The following is a 17,501-nucleotide window of genomic DNA, read 5'->3' as shown; positions in this document are numbered from 1 at the left end:
TATTCTTGATCTGGATGGTCTATATGAATTATTTTTCAATTCTGCTCCCAAGAACATTTCCTTGTCTGCTTAAAGTTGTTATGCCCTACTTTTTATAATATGGACTAATATGTTGCATGATTGCAACTAAAGCTTAAGATTACTATTATTCTGCACATATAAACCAGTATATACAATTGGTCAGTCAAAAAAAAAGGCTTCTACATGTCCACCAACAGTTTGACGGTACCTGAGGCAATGTTGTTAGAATTTTTTCTCAGGACACTGACATGTTGACATTTGACGTCCTCCATTAGCAGTTTGGTCACTCAGACTGGACAGATATATGACTCACCCAGATCATATGACATGTTTTCAGACTCACTGCTGTATTTCAGAATAAAACTTTTGTATCATTTTAATGATCTCTGTCAAATCTCTGCCACATTCATTACAGAGACTATAGGGGAAAAGAGTTGGTAGCTTTAGACTAATGCATAAGTATAATGGAATTGTTTCTTCCTCTCTTTCTGTCACTTTTTCCAACGTGCACCTTTTTATTGTTTCTTTTGCATCATACGCTTCCATCGAAACCATTGTACTGCTTGTGTTTTTGGGCGTTGTCTAATCAGACCTATATGAATAATAAACTATTGCTAGAGCAGTCACTCACTGTGGCTAAAACAAATTCCAGTGAAAATGAAGTACAACTGTCAGATTATTACATCATAATCTCTATGTCGAAAGTAATTGCCTAATTCTGAGATGAATCCGATAGTGTGTGATATTTCTGACACACCTTTGACGTCAGGTGGTAGAAGCTTCATGAATCTTCATGAAAGTCTATATGCAAATTCTCACCATGCACCTTTGTCTTCATCTCCTTTGTTTGTTTGTCAACACAGACACACACACACACACACACACACACACACACACACACCAGTCCAGTGTGCAGCTGAATGTCTACAACCTAGAAACAGAGGTGTATAGCCCACTCCTTGGGAATTTCACAGGTGAAGCGGAAGTCTAACAGATGAGTGAGAAAGTTGATGGAAAAAAGGACTCTTAAACTCTTAAAAGGACTTTTAAACAAACCGAATACAAAAATCAAACATAGCAGACTTAATCCCCAAACTTAAGATGGAAATGGAAATGTTATCATCATCATTTCACACATTGTCACTTCAGATCAACAATTAAACATGACCAACTGGTTCAAACACAATTTGTTGCCAGTTCAGGAGCGGTTTCCTCTGAGGTTTAGTCCACCTTTACGCGTGTGTGTTTGTGTGTGTGTGCGCGTTTTTTTTTTTTCTTTAAAGACAATAGACTGCACGCAAACATTGCAGCTATGCGGGCCGTGGACAAAACCACCCCCACTCTCCGCCTGTTATCAGAAGTGAGCAATCAAACCGAGCGAGGAACCGCCTATAGCTGGGCTGTAATATTTCAACTCAGCCTCAGTGGGGTCAAAGTCGACACGAAACCAACAATAGACCACAGACGATTCCGCTTCAACAGGAGGATCAAGAAAGTTTGAGACATTTATTTTTCAAGCTGATGGCTCCACTGCTGAAATGCGCCGTTTTCATCCTGCTGGCGATCTTCCTAACGGTAAGTAAACGAGTCAGTATGTTCAACATGTTGTTCGATACGTTCGGGTTTGTCAGAATAGCGGATTTTGAACAGGTGTGGCCCTTCTCCGTCTCCCGTGTGGAGGTAACCTCGTCAGATGCTTTGGAGCCTGTAGACTAAAAGTTAAAGCATCGAGTATCCAGTTGAAGATTAACGACAGAAAAAAGTAAATGCGTAGTCTCCGTGTTTACTCTCTCTTACTGAGCTGGAAGGTCACTGTGCAGCTCTTTCTTTATTTCCTCTTCAGCAACACAGCTTTTCACAGGCATTTCCCTGAGTATTGGATGTGGGGGGAACTACACGGGCACAGTCTTGATCTCTTCCAACTATTGGGTGGAAGTTTTTTTTTTTTTGAATCACATTGTCAGATTAGAGGAAGTTTTTAACTTTGAGATAATTGAGATGTACATGGTAACATGGATGATATTAAATATTATATGTTCTAGCTTTAAAAGACTTTCAACCTTGAAATTTAAATTTTATTGACATCAATAAATGAGCGCACATTTTGTGTGTGTGTTTTTGTTTGTTTGTATTTTTTTTAACTCTAAGATCCTTAATGGGCCTAACCTCTCATGATGTAAAGGAAAAACACGTGTAAACTGATGGCATATGGGTATTAGTCAGGAGCAACAATACACCATATGATTTTGTAATCATTACACATTATTATTAATAATACATTTTTCCCCTATTTGTTTACCTGCAGTCAGATCCGGTGGAGGCAGAAGGAAACGACTTACACAGACAGAAAAGAGAATGGATCCTGGCCCCGAGGAAGCTGAAGGAGAACATCGATTACACCGGCTTGCAGTATATTGCTAAAGTGTGTATTGAAAAATTCTTTTAAAATTAAATAATTCTTCATTTGCAATCATCTGAAAATATACAGAATATTGAATGTGTGTTTAATGTAGGTACAGCAACATTTCATTCCTTCAAATATTTATGGCATAGACAAGTAATGTGTATTTTACACCTCACTGCTTTAATCCTTTGTTTTTTAAAGCTTAGTTTAGGCTAAGTGTGTGTGTGTGTGTGTGTGTGTGTGTGAGTGAGAACAGCTCTCTCTCTGGCGAAATTCCATGTTCTTAACAAGTTGGTTCAGACCTGGGACATGATCATATACATGCATTTGTTCACACTCTTATATGCCCACACCTCTGTTTGATGTTCTAAAGCTAATCAAGTTTCATATCTCAGCTAGATGTCTGCCAAATGTCGTTATTCTCATCATAGCAAAAACTGTCTGGATGCCAAACCTCAGCTTAGGGTATATATCATGTCGCTTGCATTTGGATGATTTGAATGACGTTTGAAATTATATCTCATAGAATACAATTGGGAAAAGACAACATGTTATTTTTATAATGAAAACTTCCAGTAAATAAGCTACTTTTAGACTTTTCATTGTGAATTGAAAGTCATAGATGTCCAAATCAGGCACATTAATTTTGCGTTTCTGTATTTGTGTTTCAGATTCACTCTGACAAGGCAAGCAAACAGTCGAAGATATTATATTATCTATCAGGGCCCGGTGTTGACCAGCCACCTCAACATAGATTTTCTATCGACGCTCAAACTGGCTATGTGAAAGTCAATGTCATTCTGGATCGAGAAGATATCGCCTTCTATCATGTAAGAGCACTTATAAATCCCGTTTGTAAAGTATGAGGCATTTCTGGTCACGTGCTCAGTGAGGAAATGGTAAAGTGGTTCTGATATCTTTTCTTGCAGTTGAAAGGTAGTGCAAAATACATTGATGGGACCCCCGCTGAAAATGATATTGACCTTAAAATTACCGTGGAGGATGAGAATGACAACCCACCAATCATTCAAGCAAAGCAAGTCGGATTTGTCAACGAATCCAGTGCAACAGGTATTTTAAGACATGTACAGTATATTGGTGAAATGGCTCCTGAAAAGAAAATGATTTTTACCTGTACTCAATCATCTGTAATATTTAATTTGCTTTGGTGATTTCTAGGTACTTTTGTCATGAAAGTGATAGCTACTGATGCTGATGAAGCGAACACAACCCGATCCAAGATCTACTACAGCATTGTGGAGGAGAGTAGCTCAGCTGGGATGTTCTACATCAACTCGCAGACCGGGGAGGTCATAGTTAAAAGGAACACTCTAGATAGGGAGGTGAGGCACTTTACCCACCCCTGAAGTTTCTTGAAGCTCTTTGTCCAGTACAACTAATTATATTTATTGTAAAAGCTTGCAACACATGCTGAATCTCACATTCACACCTTACAGGCATTTTCCATTAGTTCTTATTTTCGTGAATATGCCTCTTATCAGTTCAGGTGTGGCCTAATAACTAACTGGCCTAACGACAATTTAGCATCACCACACAAGATAAACATGTTCTATTTTTCACCAGAAACATAATTCCCTGTTGGATCACAGGCAGTGAGAAAGAAAGAAAGAAAGAAAGAAAGAAAGAAAGAAAGAAAGAAAAATTATACATTTTTAGAAATATTCAACCAAATATTAAGACAGAATCATAGTCACGTTCATCAACAAGTTATGGGAAACTAAAAACTAGAAGGCATAAATCTCTGATCTTTTCTTTTTCTTTTTTTTTCAAGACGAAAGATACATATACGTTGACTGTCAGTGCCACTGACATGGAAGGGCAAGCAATAGGAAAAACAGGAACCGAGCAAATTGAGATCAAAATTCTGGACATAAACGACAATGTTCCAACCCTGGAAAAAGAAACGGTAGGGCTGACACAATTGTCACAATTAAAAACTCTTGTCTTCTGTTTTTATTTTTTAAAAATTTAAGCATAACTTTGCATGTGCATTTTACTTGTAGTATGAAGGGAGTGTGGAAGAAAACACCATCAATGTGGAAGTGATGAGGATCAAAGCCATTGACATGGATCTGATTCACACTGAAAACTGGCTGGCTGTCTTCGAAATCATTTCAGGGAATGAGGCAGGCTATTTCAGTATCACTACTGATAATAAGACCAATGAGGGAATTATCATGATTCACAAGGTAAAAAAAATTGTACTAAAAAATTGATTTTGATTGACTATGTAACCATATACAGTAAAATGAAGAATTTGATTCAGTCAGCAGAGAAATTCTATCATGAAACTGCATATCCTGTGCATTATCCTTTAATCTACAGGCCCTGGACTATGAGCAACTAAAGATGCTGAACTTGGAAGTGGCTATTTCCAACATAGCAAAGTACAATATGGGGACAACCACCTCAACCACAAAATCCTACCCCATTAAAATCAATGTGATCAATCAGAAGGAAGGCCCCCGTTTCCAACCAACTACCAAAGTGGTGTCTGTCTCTGAGGGCAAAGATTCCGTCTTCATCAACAAAATCATCACCAATTACGCTGCTATTGACAGTGACACACTACAGAAAGCCACCAACGTAAGGTATGGCCTCAGAGAATAGTGAAAGACCTTACTAAACAACTCTTTGTGTGTCTGAATTGATTTATTGTACATGAGTGCCTTTTTTTTTTTTTTTTGTCCTCACATGTACGGATTTTCAATCTTTCAGGTATGCAAAACTCTATGATGAGGACAACTGGTTGATTATTGATGAAAAGACGGCAGACATCAAGCTGAATAAACTGCCTGACAGAGAGTCCAAGTACCTGATTAATGGAACATATTATGCCAAAATTATATGTATCTCCAATGGTGAGTTCTGTAATTATGACAGTCGTCATTATTCCACTATGGATGTACTGTATACGGTGTTCAACAGGTTAATGCAATTTCTCTTCTTTGGCTTTCAGAGACACCCTCAAAAACTGCCACAGGGACCATAGCCATTCAGGTGGAGGACTTTAATGATCACTGTCCAAAACTGACCGCTACAACTCACACCATGTGCTTCGAGGATAATGTGATCTACGCCACAGCGGTAGACGAGGATGAGTTCCCCAATTCAGCACCATTTGAGTTCACTGTGATTCAGGGGAGCAGCAAGGGGAAATGGACAGTGGAGCATCTTAATGGTAAGGCCATGTGAAGAGGACAGTTACTCCTTGTCAAAGTTGCGGCAAAGCGCTGTTAAATGGGAGGGGCTCTAAAAGGTTTTTATTACAAATTCTGTATTCAGCTCTAGTTTTTAAATCCCAAACTTTTCTAAAGACTCATAAGCAGACTATGGTCATGTTTTTTATTGTTAATTTTCATTGGCTTCACACTGTACAAATTTGTATGAATAGCAAAAACATTTCATTGTTTACGTTGTTATGGTTCGCATCAAATCCATTGTAATTTAAGCTCCAGAATCTCTTAGCCAGGGGTGTTTTGCTCTTAACCTACATATTACTGTTCGTTTTATTACTTTCCTGGAATGTACTTTGTCACAGACTGCATACCATCTCAGTATTCCGGCTTCACTGCACTGCCGTTGTGCATTGAATCATTTTTTATGTTATAAGCTACACTTTTCCTGCTATGCAAAGTAAATGTCTGTCATGAAAAAGTTCCATCTTGGCTTTTTAACTGCTGTATAATAAAAAGGAAGCACTATTACGTATCACAAACAAACATATATATATATATATATATATATATATATATATATATATATATATATATATATAACTTGTGCAGCAAACCTTAAAATTTGGGATTCGTCCTTTTTCAGAAACCACAGCCATCCTGCGAGACCAAGCCAAATTGTGGCCAGGCATCTACAGAGTGGCAGTGGACGTCAAGGACCAGCAAGGAAAGTCGTGTGGTGATGTTCAGATGATGGACGTTACAGTATGCACCTGCGATGAAATCACTAGAACCTGCAGGTCACGCCTGACAACGACTTCAGGTTTTGGAGCTGCAGGTGTCCTGCTTCTGCTCCTGGGACTGCTGCTACTGCTGTGTGAGTGAACTATTACTGATTTTTTTTCCCGCTTTTTGTATGTTTTGTTTTTAAATTTACCATACAAGGTTGCCACAACATCTTGGCTATGCTGTCCTTATTTTGATTCCATATGTTTATTTATATATATGTTTGTTTATTTTTCAGTGCTGCCCCTGCTGCTGCTGTTCTGCCTATGTGGAGGTGCTGCAGCTGTGGGAAGTTTCAAGCCCATTCCATTTGATACGAAACAAGGGCTTATCTCATATCACACCGAGGGACAGGGAGAAGACAAGGTACTTTGATCAGTGCAGTGTTGATATGAATGGATCTTATATAATGTTTAGATATTTTTAGTTTTGAAAATGTGTTAATCATGTTTGCCTAAAATGCTACGTCTGTAATGGAATCTCATATTTTTGTCACAGGAAGTTCCTCTTCTACATGTCCCAGTGGAAGTTGATCATGGCACAATTAATGCCAATGACGGCAATGGGGCAAATGGGTACGGAGAACTTGGAGGAGGAGCAGCTGGGGGAGGCCAAATTTTTGTAATCAATGACAAGAAGAATTACGGCCATTACGTCATGGGTCAAAAGGAGAGGGAAGTAAACGTTTCAGGAATGATGACAGGACAAGAAGACCATTTCTCTCAATACGGAGCTGGGGCCTTTGATGGGATGGCTCTATCTGAACAGTTCCTGGAAGAGTATTATTCAAGTGTGAGTATCTTAAAAATTTAATTGAAATCACAATAGGGTAGAATTAAGATGATGATAAATACACTACTGGTCAAAAGTTTTAGAACATTTAAGCCTTTCCAACTGTTTAAATGAACATAATTCAGTCTCTGTGTTTCTGAAATAAAAGCAATGAAAAGAATAAATAATTGAAGGTTTTAAAAACAAGGAGTCAGAGAACATTTTTATTGAACCCATTCTAATTGAATTATTTGACTCATCTAGCAGCCAGTCACACTAATAATGTTATTTCTACAATGGAAATCAAATGTTCCAACATTGTTGCAGAAGTTCCCACAAATGTGTTGTACTTGCAGGTTGTTTTGGTATCACCTTCTGTCTAGTACATCATGGAGTTTAAGACTGTGCTGGTTTGCCACCGAGCAAAGCCACCGTCTTCTTCTCTTCTTTGAATGTTTTGGTTCATTATCGTCATGTTAGGATGAACCCCTGACCAACCAGTCTGTCTTCCTTTGTTACTTGCCTTTATTTCACCATTCTGATAGCAGTAAAACTTCCTGAAGTACAGTATTGTACTAATAATGCATCAGAGGGTGTAGTGACACAATTTGTTCCAACATTGCCTTTTTACAGACAGAGGATTTGTAAGTAACCACAAAAAATTTGGGGCACCAGTAGGAAATGTTTGCATTAACTTTAAAGGCTTAATTTACTTCCAATTCTGCAGGTAAACTGTAAGTTAACCAATTTTTTTTTTTTCAAAAAAGGCCTATTTAACAGTTTTGTTTTTTTTATTACCTTGTGCAGCTTACCTTTCTACCATTTAGACTTGAGCTGCTTAAATTTCAACAAAACTTGGAAAAATAAAACTTTTGACTGGTAGTATACATATTCAGATAAGTGAAATGTCAGTCTATTTGAAGTGCAACTCATATATTCTGATTTTATTTGTTTGCAGAAATCAAACCATGCTGTACAACAGTGCCAGCAGAAGGATGCACTGTTGGTCTATGACTATGAGGGTCAGGAGTCCCTGGCAGGTTCTGTAGGTTGCTGCAGCCTTCTTGAGAACGATGATGATCTTGCATTCCTGAATGACCTTGGGCCTAAATTTAAAACCCTGGCCGAGATCTGTCAGGGATCAAACATAGTGATCGAGTCTGTGGATATCTCCCCAATCAGGCCAGTGTCTCCAGTCAGGCCCTCCACCCACACACACATGCAAACTCACACAGAATCAATGAGGGAGAGGGACCACGTAAACATCAACACCATCAACACCTCCAATGTAGCTTCAGGATCATCTACCATCATCCAGGACAAGATAATGATGCCCAGTCCGACAGTGCTCATACAGCAGCCCACTATGTACTATGCTGCTACGCCCATGTATGTAGTTGAGTCCCAACCCCAAATGGTGCTTGTGGCAGGGGGTACCCAGCAGCAGTCAGTGGCTCAAGTTGGGCTAAGTCAGGGGCTGGTGCAGGTTGGTGGTCTCCAGGGGACTCAGGGTGTGGTCCTTGTGGATAGGCAGGTAGGAATGGGTGGAGTGACAGGGCAGGTAGCACAAGGCCTTTCACAAGGAACCGTCTCCAGGTCCAGAAAAGTGTTGGTGGTGGAGAATGGGTCCTCGGGTGGAGGGCAAGGTCGAGGACAGGGGTCTACAGCGCAGGGCTTGGAGGTGAGTCAAGGTGTACAGAGTTTTTCACTGAGTTCCCATGGTTCAACAGGATCTCATGATGACTCTTCTGTGATAGCCACACCCAAGCTGCAAGGTAACCAGAAACTGGTTGTGCAACATAAGAAGGTATTAGTCACTGAGAGAAATTTTGAATCTAGTACAAGAGCATAAGGCAAACCTTTTGTTTTGCATATTCACAAATTTCACATTGGTAAAAGGATAGTTTAGTCTGCTTTGCCTAAAGTGCAATAATGTATGTCGTCTTCTGGCGACACTAACACTACTGATCATACTAGTTAACACATGGTATTGACTTCATGACTATCTTGGCCATAAAAGGCATTGGGTTTCCATAGTTTTACTAGGTAGGAAAATTACTCATTAATACCAAATAGTGCTTTAATTTCTCATATGATGCCTGTTAAAATGAGGCTGTGGTAACATTAGCTGAAAGTGTACACGTTATAGTATTTGTGTAAAGTACGCAGTAGAACTGCAAGAAAACAGATTCTTTGACCCCTGTTAAACCTTGGCTAATGACCGTTTACTTTAGGCACCAAATGACAGCTCTAAATGCACTCTATTTATTTCAGGTACGCTAGTGTGGCTGCAGGGCGGGAATAGTCAAAGTAAACAGAACAGAACTAGACCAGTCAGACCTACAGTGTCTACTTACCTATTCAAACAGAAACTAAGAACCTCAGTCCAAATCTCCTAGCCAAAGAGAAACTGGAACAAGCAGAGAACAGACAAAAAGGCCACCCACCTACATCTCTCAGGGAAGAAATAAGTGGACACTTATCAAAGTTTAAAGTCAGATCAGTGAGTTCCCTTCCTATTCCAGCTCCCAACCTGCCAGGCTAGAATAGGGAAGGGAACCATTGGACTGGTTGTAGCTGGTCCTGTATCCCTGAGGGCTGCATTTGGGAACCAATCACCAGCCAGAACTCTGCTGAACAATCAAACTAGCCAACCAATCATAGCACCCCGACTGCAGGTCAGACACGTCCACACCTCAATAAGAACAAAAGGAGAGAGAAACGCAAAACATATAATGTACAAGTACACGGTAGACAGATTATAGTTTGTAACATCAGACAGATAGTGGGAACCAGTGATAATTTGGTAACGTTACTATAATAGATGTGGGATTGGAAAGCGGAAAAGGAAATGTTTGAAAGTTAATAGTCATGTCATTGGTATGGATCAACACTCTTTTCAAACAGCAGTTAAACTCTTACTTATTGCTCTTTTTGATAAGAACAGCACAGAACCAGTTTCAGAACTCTGAAAACAGTGTGTCCATAGAATTCCTGTTGAAACGACCACACAATGATATATTTTAAAGTCACTCGGGCAGAGGTAGAGATAAAGTTTCTGCACTTAGTATCACGTTTGCATTGATCCATAGAGGCTCTGCTCCAAGTGCTGTATATGTTTGTGTGATGTATTCTTAAAGATACTTGTTTTAGCTATCCTTAGCCATGCCATAAGCTGTCCAGCTTACCTTTGGCTTGCTGTAGCCTACTTAGTTATACTGTAACTAAGAGAGAACTGTTATATGGGTGGCTTCCTTGGAAACGACTGGTAACATAGATAAATGCCATTCATACTGTACAACTGTTGAAAGCACTGTTCGCAGAAGAAGCAACGTGTTTGAATGATTTATTGCACCAAGAAGGGATGAAATTCTTTATCAGTATGAACCACAGTCATTATAGACTATAAACCAAAGGAGACAACACTACACAAGTTCCCTATTGTATTGTTTCACTTGTACAATAAGACAAGTAACTCCAAAAAGGTGCCAAAGCTGTTAATTTTTTTTTTATTTACAAATGTATATTGTGACATAATTCCTAGATATATTTTTAATATGTTTATGTCATGTTATTGGTAAGGTAACATAATTTGTGTATGTGTATGGGAAAAATGAGCTTGCCAAGCACTGAAAACATTTGGTAGAATGACATTGTTTTATATTGCTGTTCTTGCTATTGATATGTATGTATTTTGTCTCCAGTACATGATGTGCTGTATGAATATGAATATGGCGTATATTGCTTTAGAGCAGAACAGTACTAAAGCAGCATTATAGTGGGGATGTTTTCTTTTTTTAAGTTTTGCACCTCATATCAGAATAAAATCAAACTGAAAAAAACTGTTGTATTGGCCATTTCTTTCTGATTAAACAGATTATATAAAACATAGTTTTGCGATATATAATAATACAGATCATGTTAAGTATTGTACATCAGGGATCAAACACTGGTATGTGACCTCATCTGAAGATTTAACAGTATTTATATATATTTATATTTATATATTAATGAATATAAATAGGTTTAACTAATGCAATGTTTCAGCCGTATAGCTTTCAACACGGAGGACATCATTCAGATCAACTATATTTGTATACACAGCAAGTCAGATGCAAAGAAGAACATCATTCCATTATATTTTGTTTTGAAATACTTCATTTGAAACTATGGTTTGGTGCTAATTGTCAAATGCACATACCTAAACCATTCAAATACTGACTGTTGAATTTGCCAGGTTAAAAACATGAACGCAGTTCCTGACCTACACAGCTATGGCATATTTTTTTGTCAGTGAAAACACGTTTGAGTCGGTGAGATTAAGGTCTCAAGGAATTTGCTCTAAGCTTTTCCCAAGCAGACAGCAGCATTCAACTGGTACAAGTGGCTTCTTTGTAGCTGACCAGAAAAGATTCCCTCATGCTTCACGTTAACAAAGAAGAGAAAGTAGAAAATCCGGTTTCCCCTCATGGATCAGGGTCAAGTAATTTACATGGAGAATGCAGGTGAAGTCGAAAAAACGGCCAGAGTGGGGTGCCAAAAGCCTGGTTTTCATCTTTCTAACCAGAGCTGAGACTTTGGCTGTTCTTTGGCCTATTGTTTATTTTAATAATATAATTAGTAACATTTTAATAAACCAATACCACAGGATGATGATCGTGCTGTTGTGATGCTGAGATGAGGGTATGTTGTGGGTTTGACTGTGCACAGGTTGAGTCGATGTGTGCTTTGTAGAAAGCCTTGGAATTTCCTCAGTAGTGCAGTATTGTAGCGCATCTACATAATGTTCACATCAAGAAAAATGACACCTTTCCATTAGATATGTAAATACTAGAGAGTTATTATAGAGTTACAGAGGCTGCTTATTTGCATGATATGAAAGAGCATGTGGTTTGTTTGCTTACTGTTTCTATGCTATGTATCCTTGTGGGAAAATAAAGAATAGAGAGTGTAGTTTACTTAACAGTTATTAAAAAGTAAAAGAAGATTCAAAAGAGGGACTTCTACATGTCCAGACATTTACTCCTTCTTATTCAGCTCCTGAGAGGAAGCCTCCCTGATGTCTCATGCTGATAGAAATGTGAGCCAAGCCCTCAGGAGTTTTTTCCAATCCAAAACAAGTCAGGTAAAAACAGCTTTACTGACTTATAAGTATGACTTAACAATTTTATTTTGAAATTCCAGTCCTGGCAGTACACACGTTAATAGGTTTTCATCCACTCTCTCTCTCTCTCTATCTCTTTCTCTTTGTCCTTGCTTATGTAAGAGTAAAAACTTTTCCTTGCTTGTAAATGAGTTTGCAAATTTGTTGTCTTTAATTGCTTTGGTGTTATATTCGTGTCTAACCAAAACAGAAGTGTCCTCCAGACAATAGGGCACCTTACAAACATTGTTTTCCTGTCAATAGACAAAGCCTTTAAAACCTCCATGAGCAATTTTGTTAATTAATCTCTCTTCAAATCTGACACCTGTAAAAATTTAAGTAAACCTGACCTGGAACATGATGGCCTAATGGTGTCATTGGAGTCGTCTGGCAGCTTGGAATGAATAAGACTTTCTCTATTTTCTCTTTTGCTTCTTCTATTATTATCTTTCCTCTGAGACAATTTGTTTAAAAATTATATTTGCTTTCGCTTCAGTCGGAAAGGAAAAGGGTTAATAACATGTAACATAACAAAAGTACTTTCTTTATTTTTCTCTAGAATTTGTTATTCTGGCTATCAGTCTTGTCAAAGCAGATGGTTTTCATCAACTCTCAGTTGGAAAATTCCTGCTTTGATGGCCAGGACTGGGGTGTGGCAAAATGTGCAACATATTTCAAGGCTACACTCCTTACAGAGTAGTAAGGAGTGTAGGTTTGAAATGTCAGAATGGCAACGTGTCTTGTCAGGAAGCCAAAGCATATCAGCAAGTTTCATCATGCCACTCTCATAGTTTTCATTACATGTTCAGATTGACAGTGATTAATGCAATTTCTCTCCTATTGCTCTCTCTGCAGATTTATTCATCTTCTGTTGCTGGATTCCTCAATGTTTATTTGGGTGTGTGTCAATCTGAAAGGCTCTCTGGATAATAAGGTCATAGATCAAGATGTCACAAGAAGATGTCTCAACATTTTTATGCAACTCAAACCAAACAAGATTTTTCAAATTCAACTGGTTGCATCACATTATTTGATGCTTCACATTTTAGAGGTTGCCATTCATCATCTTAAAAGGACCAAAATTTGTCCAGAGATAAAAGGTATTTTTGTCGATGACACAGCTAACTGGATACAAATCAACCTTGTTAGTCAGCCTCTCACCTGGTTTTTGTCTTTCGTGGGATAAGTTGAGGGGCCTATATTCCGATGAATTAATATCAAGTTTGCCCTATATTTGCCGTTACGCCTCTGCAGCTATCAAATAAAAACATGACATCAAGTATTGACAGGAGTGGATGTTTTATTTGAGACAGTGAAAGCATGTTGAAATAAATGTTACAAAACTGTGTTTAGGACAAGACTTATTTTTTGACACTTGCAAAGCATGATTCTGAAAACCAAATACTATAATACTTGCATATTTTTAAATTCTAATACCACTCGTGATCTTTGTCATTAAAAGCCATATCTATATGCAGCATAATTTTTGCTAAACAGCTATATTTCATCATGATCTGCACACTGCAATATGTAGTTGAACATTTGCATCTATAGCGTGCTTCTTGTGATCTCACTGCACTGTTCAACAACAATTACTATTTGGAGGGACTGGTTCACTCAGAATGTCAGGTTAGTGTTTTATAATCAGTGGCGGACATCTTCCTCATCCTCGATTTCATCTTCTTCATATTCACCCATCTCATCGGCGGTGGCATCCTGGTACTGCTGATACTCAGACACCAGGTCGTTCATGTTGCTCTCAGCCTCAGTGAACTCCATCTCATCCATTCCCTCTCCGGTGTACCAGTGGAGGAAGGCCTTGCGGCGGAACATGGCTGTGAACTGCTCTGAGATCCTCCTGAACAGCTCCTGGATGGCCGTGCTGTTGCCAATGAAGGTGGCGGACATCTTGAGACCACGGGGTGGGATGTCGCAAACAGCGGTCTTGACATTGTTTGGAATCCATTCGACAAAGTAGCTGCTGTTCTTGTTTTGCACGCTCAACATCTGCTCATCCACTTCCTTCATGGACATACGGCCACGGAAGATGGCCGCCACGGTGAGGTAGCGTCCGTGGCGAGGGTCACAGGCTGCCATCATATTCTTGGCGTCGAACATTTGCTGTGTGAGCTCTGGCACAGAGAGGGCACGATACTGCTGACTGCCCCGGCTTGTGAGAGGCGCAAAGCCCGGCATGAAGAAATGCAAGCGAGGGAAGGGGACCATGTTGACAGCCAGCTTACGGAGGTCAGCGTTGAGCTGGCCAGGGAAGCGGAGACAGGTGGTCACCCCGCTCATGGTGGCTGATACTAGGTGGTTTAGGTCTCCGTAGGTAGGTGTGGTCAGCTTGAGGGTGCGGAAGCAAATATCGTACAGGGCCTCATTGTCAATGCTAAAGGTCTCATCTGTGTTTTCCACCAGCTGGTGGACAGAGAGAGTGGCGTTGTAGGGTTCCACCACAGTGTCGGACACCTTCGGGGAAGGCATGACACTGAAGGTATTCATGATGCGGTCGGGGTACTCCTCGCGGATCTTGCTGATGAGCAGTGTGCCCATTCCTGAGCCTGTACCTCCGCCCAGAGAGTGGGTGAGCTGAAAGCCCTGGAGGCAGTCGCAATTCTCCGACTCCTTCCTCACCACGTCCAGGACCGAGTCAACCAGCTCAGCTCCCTCGGTGTAATGACCCTTGGCCCAGTTATTCCCTGCTCCACTTTGACCTGTATGGTGGAATGTTTCAAGACAAATCATGTTGGACAACAAATGGTTCCACATTCTAAGGGTTAAGGGTTTATAAGTTGTTACTGTCTTTATTGGTGGATCGCAGTGAAATTTTGTACAGACATACATGGTCCCCAGAGGATGGATCCTAATGACTATGATGATCTTGTAATTTTTCATCTAGCACCACCATAAGCATTACAACCATTAACATTTTTTATATTTAGCAACATGTCTTGGCTGCATTGTCATGAAATTTACAGCCATAATGTCTAGACATGGTAAATGACATTCCTAATGACCTATAATTGTCTAGTTTAGATTTAATTCCATTTTTATTATCATAAAGCTTAAAGACACTTCCTCTGTTTGTCTGTTTCCTGGTAAGGCGAAATGGTTAGTCATCCCATGATGCAGTTTTTTTCGGGTTTTTTTTGGCCCCTGTATCATCACTTGTGATCAGCACTGCAGCAGAATCTCCTAGTAGATTGCTTTTTCGCTGAGTCACCATGAGAGCTGTCTCAGTCTGACACAGCTGCACATGGACAATGCATCACAGCGCTGGCACATCGCTGAGAGGCTGCAGAAGCTTTGTGCTGGGAATATACAGTACTCTGCAGTGCTCTGAGGTGAAACTAAGCACAGCTTTTTCAGGATATGACAGCACTTGCTGACATGCACACATATCGTACGCACATATTGCAGCTGGTTCAGGATGAGTGGTTGACATCATGATTTACTGTCCACTCACCAAAGACAAAGTTGTCAGGCCTGAATAATTGTCCAAACGGGCCAGAGCGAACTGAATCCATGGTTCCTGGCTCCAGGTCCACCAGAATGGCACGGGGGACAAATTTGCTACCTTTGAAGGAAAAAGAGCAGAAGATAGAGGGATAGGGAGAAGTAATGGATGGAAGGGTGGGGTAAGCTATCGACAGTCTCAGCGTGCATGATGGCAGAGCGTTCGTAGTGATCCATGGAAAAAACTGTATTTCAAGTGATTCTTTTCTCCATTTTTTATATAAATAAATATACAGGTCTAAAAGGACATTAATTGAGCAGTACCGTTTGCTAATGTAAACATTTAGGTGAACAGCCTTTATGTTTAAAGGACACCACAGCCTCTCCATCAGGCTGGATATATTTAAAGACAGTGTGGTGCCTCCTGTTGTTTGTTTATGGCACTTTACCTTGCTCCACCCTCTCCGTCTGTGACCCCTCTTGCAAGCAAACTGCTGCAGCATGCTGCACTGCTTATTCTAGACCAGCGGGGCTTTCGAAGTGCTAAGCTCTGCAGAGTCCATTCAAATAAAGATGCAATCATCCCCTACCCGTGCCTCTTTTTCATCTCATCCCCATCTCGTCTGCTCAAGTCTTAATATCGCTTGCCCCTGTGAAAATCTGCCAGTTTGTCCTCTTTGGTTTTAACGAGAAATTGATTAGTAGGAATGCTCAATTAGTCTACATGCAATATTAAGCCAGTAGGCGACACTGATGTCAGCATGCAACATGGAAACAAAGGATCAATAATGCCAGCTGTTAGGAAATTGGATAGGGGTAGGCCGTAGTGGGCTTAATGTGCAGGCCTTTCATTTAGCAAAAGCAGATGAATGGGCACTGTTTGATCTCGATCCTGGATACAGATCTGCACTGACTTGTCCTTCTCTTAAAGGCTGAAACATAGGCTTTATGATTACGGCTGTCATTCACCGTATACTGCTCAACTGCTTAATGCACGATGGCTGGCTCTGAGCAGCAGCACAGGGTGCATTTGGAATGACCTTCAACATGCCACGCCAATAAAATCAGACACTGAAATCAGACCGAGGCACAGTGAGCTGGGGGGGGGGGCTATACAGAGACTGCAGATACCTGTACTCCCTATAGAGAGAGAGAGAGAGAGAGAGAGAGAGAGAGAGAGAGAGAGAAGTAGAGAGAGAGAGATATTTTAGCAGGTTCACTGTCCTAATTTTTCCCTGCACTCATGGTGGGACCTACTTTCCCCTTGCAGCTATATTAATGACATGAGCATACAGTGGCATTCAAATGAGGTCTGTGTGATGTAAGGTCATGCAAGGATAATGAGCAATGGAAACAAAGCTCCATGTGGTGGTAAATTATTCAGATGCAAACACCTTATTTGTTTAAAACAAACATGGACTTTTCTTTTTTTTTTTACCTGATGCTTCATTGTAGTAGACATTTATCCTCTCCAGCTGCAGGTCACTGTCACCTTGGTAACTACCGGTGGGATCGATGCCATGCTCATCACTTATCACCTCCCAGAACTAAGATGGGGCAAACACAAACACGCACATCTTACATTGTTGGTGGGGAGCGGGGAGATCATTTAGGAGCAAATCCTGGCGTGAAAGCGAGTTAAAGCGTGTGCGCCAGGTCTTATTGTGGTTGTTGCGCATCTGCTCGTGGCGACAAAAAGACACGCGGCGGTGGGGGGTGG

General features: G+C 40.2%; 2 protein-coding genes across 2 annotated transcripts in view; one reads left to right on the top strand and one right to left on the bottom strand.

Moving 5' to 3' along the window:
* Nucleotides 1-1,398: 1,398 nt before the first annotated feature.
* LOC111670487 (desmoglein-2-like protein) lies at nt 1,399-10,903 on the top strand. The gene is made up of 14 exons (XM_023427213.2): nt 1,399-1,596; nt 2,327-2,443; nt 3,097-3,255; nt 3,355-3,496; nt 3,605-3,768; nt 4,218-4,352; nt 4,450-4,635; nt 4,772-5,037; nt 5,165-5,307; nt 5,406-5,627; nt 6,269-6,499; nt 6,647-6,774; nt 6,907-7,200; nt 8,138-10,903. The coding sequence occupies exons 1-14, from the start codon at nt 1,543-1,545 to the stop codon at nt 9,029-9,031; spliced, it is 3,135 nt and encodes a 1,044-aa protein (XP_023282981.1). The 5' UTR covers nt 1,399-1,542; the 3' UTR covers nt 9,032-10,903.
* Nucleotides 10,904-13,602: 2,699 nt separating this feature from the next.
* The window catches only part of LOC111670506 (tubulin beta-2A chain), a 4,394-nt gene continuing 495 nt past the window's right edge, over nt 13,603-17,501 (bottom strand). Inside the window, exons 2-4 of the mRNA XM_023427242.2 lie at nt 17,220-17,328; nt 15,792-15,902; nt 13,603-15,039 (exon numbers count right to left, since the gene is read on the bottom strand). Of these exons, the coding sequence (XP_023283010.1) occupies nt 13,967-15,039; nt 15,792-15,902; nt 17,220-17,328 (1,293 nt within the window). The 3' untranslated portion in view covers nt 13,603-13,966. The remainder of the gene's footprint in view (nt 15,040-15,791; nt 15,903-17,219; nt 17,329-17,501) is intronic.

The sequence above is a fragment of the Seriola lalandi genome, unplaced genomic scaffold (genome assembly GCF_002814215.2).
Source record: "Seriola lalandi dorsalis isolate HSWRI2012SDOR001 ecotype SW California unplaced genomic scaffold, Sedor1 jcf7180002054855, whole genome shotgun sequence".
NCBI lineage: Eukaryota > Metazoa > Chordata > Actinopteri > Carangiformes > Carangidae > Seriola > Seriola lalandi.
This window is presented reverse-complemented; position numbering and strand designations above follow the sequence as displayed.

Excerpts from the sequence above, each read along its gene's own strand:
- LOC111670487 (XM_023427213.2), top strand. The coding sequence starts at position 1,543 with ATGGCTCCACTGCTGAAATGCGCCGTTTTCATCCTGCTGGCGATCTTC. Across the intron at positions 2,444-3,096 it reads GCTTGCAGTATATTGCTAAA|ATTCACTCTGACAAGGCAAG; the intron begins GTGTGTATTGAA and ends TTTGTGTTTCAG. Across the intron at positions 6,775-6,906 it reads AGGGACAGGGAGAAGACAAG|GAAGTTCCTCTTCTACATGT; the intron begins GTACTTTGATCA and ends TTTTTGTCACAG.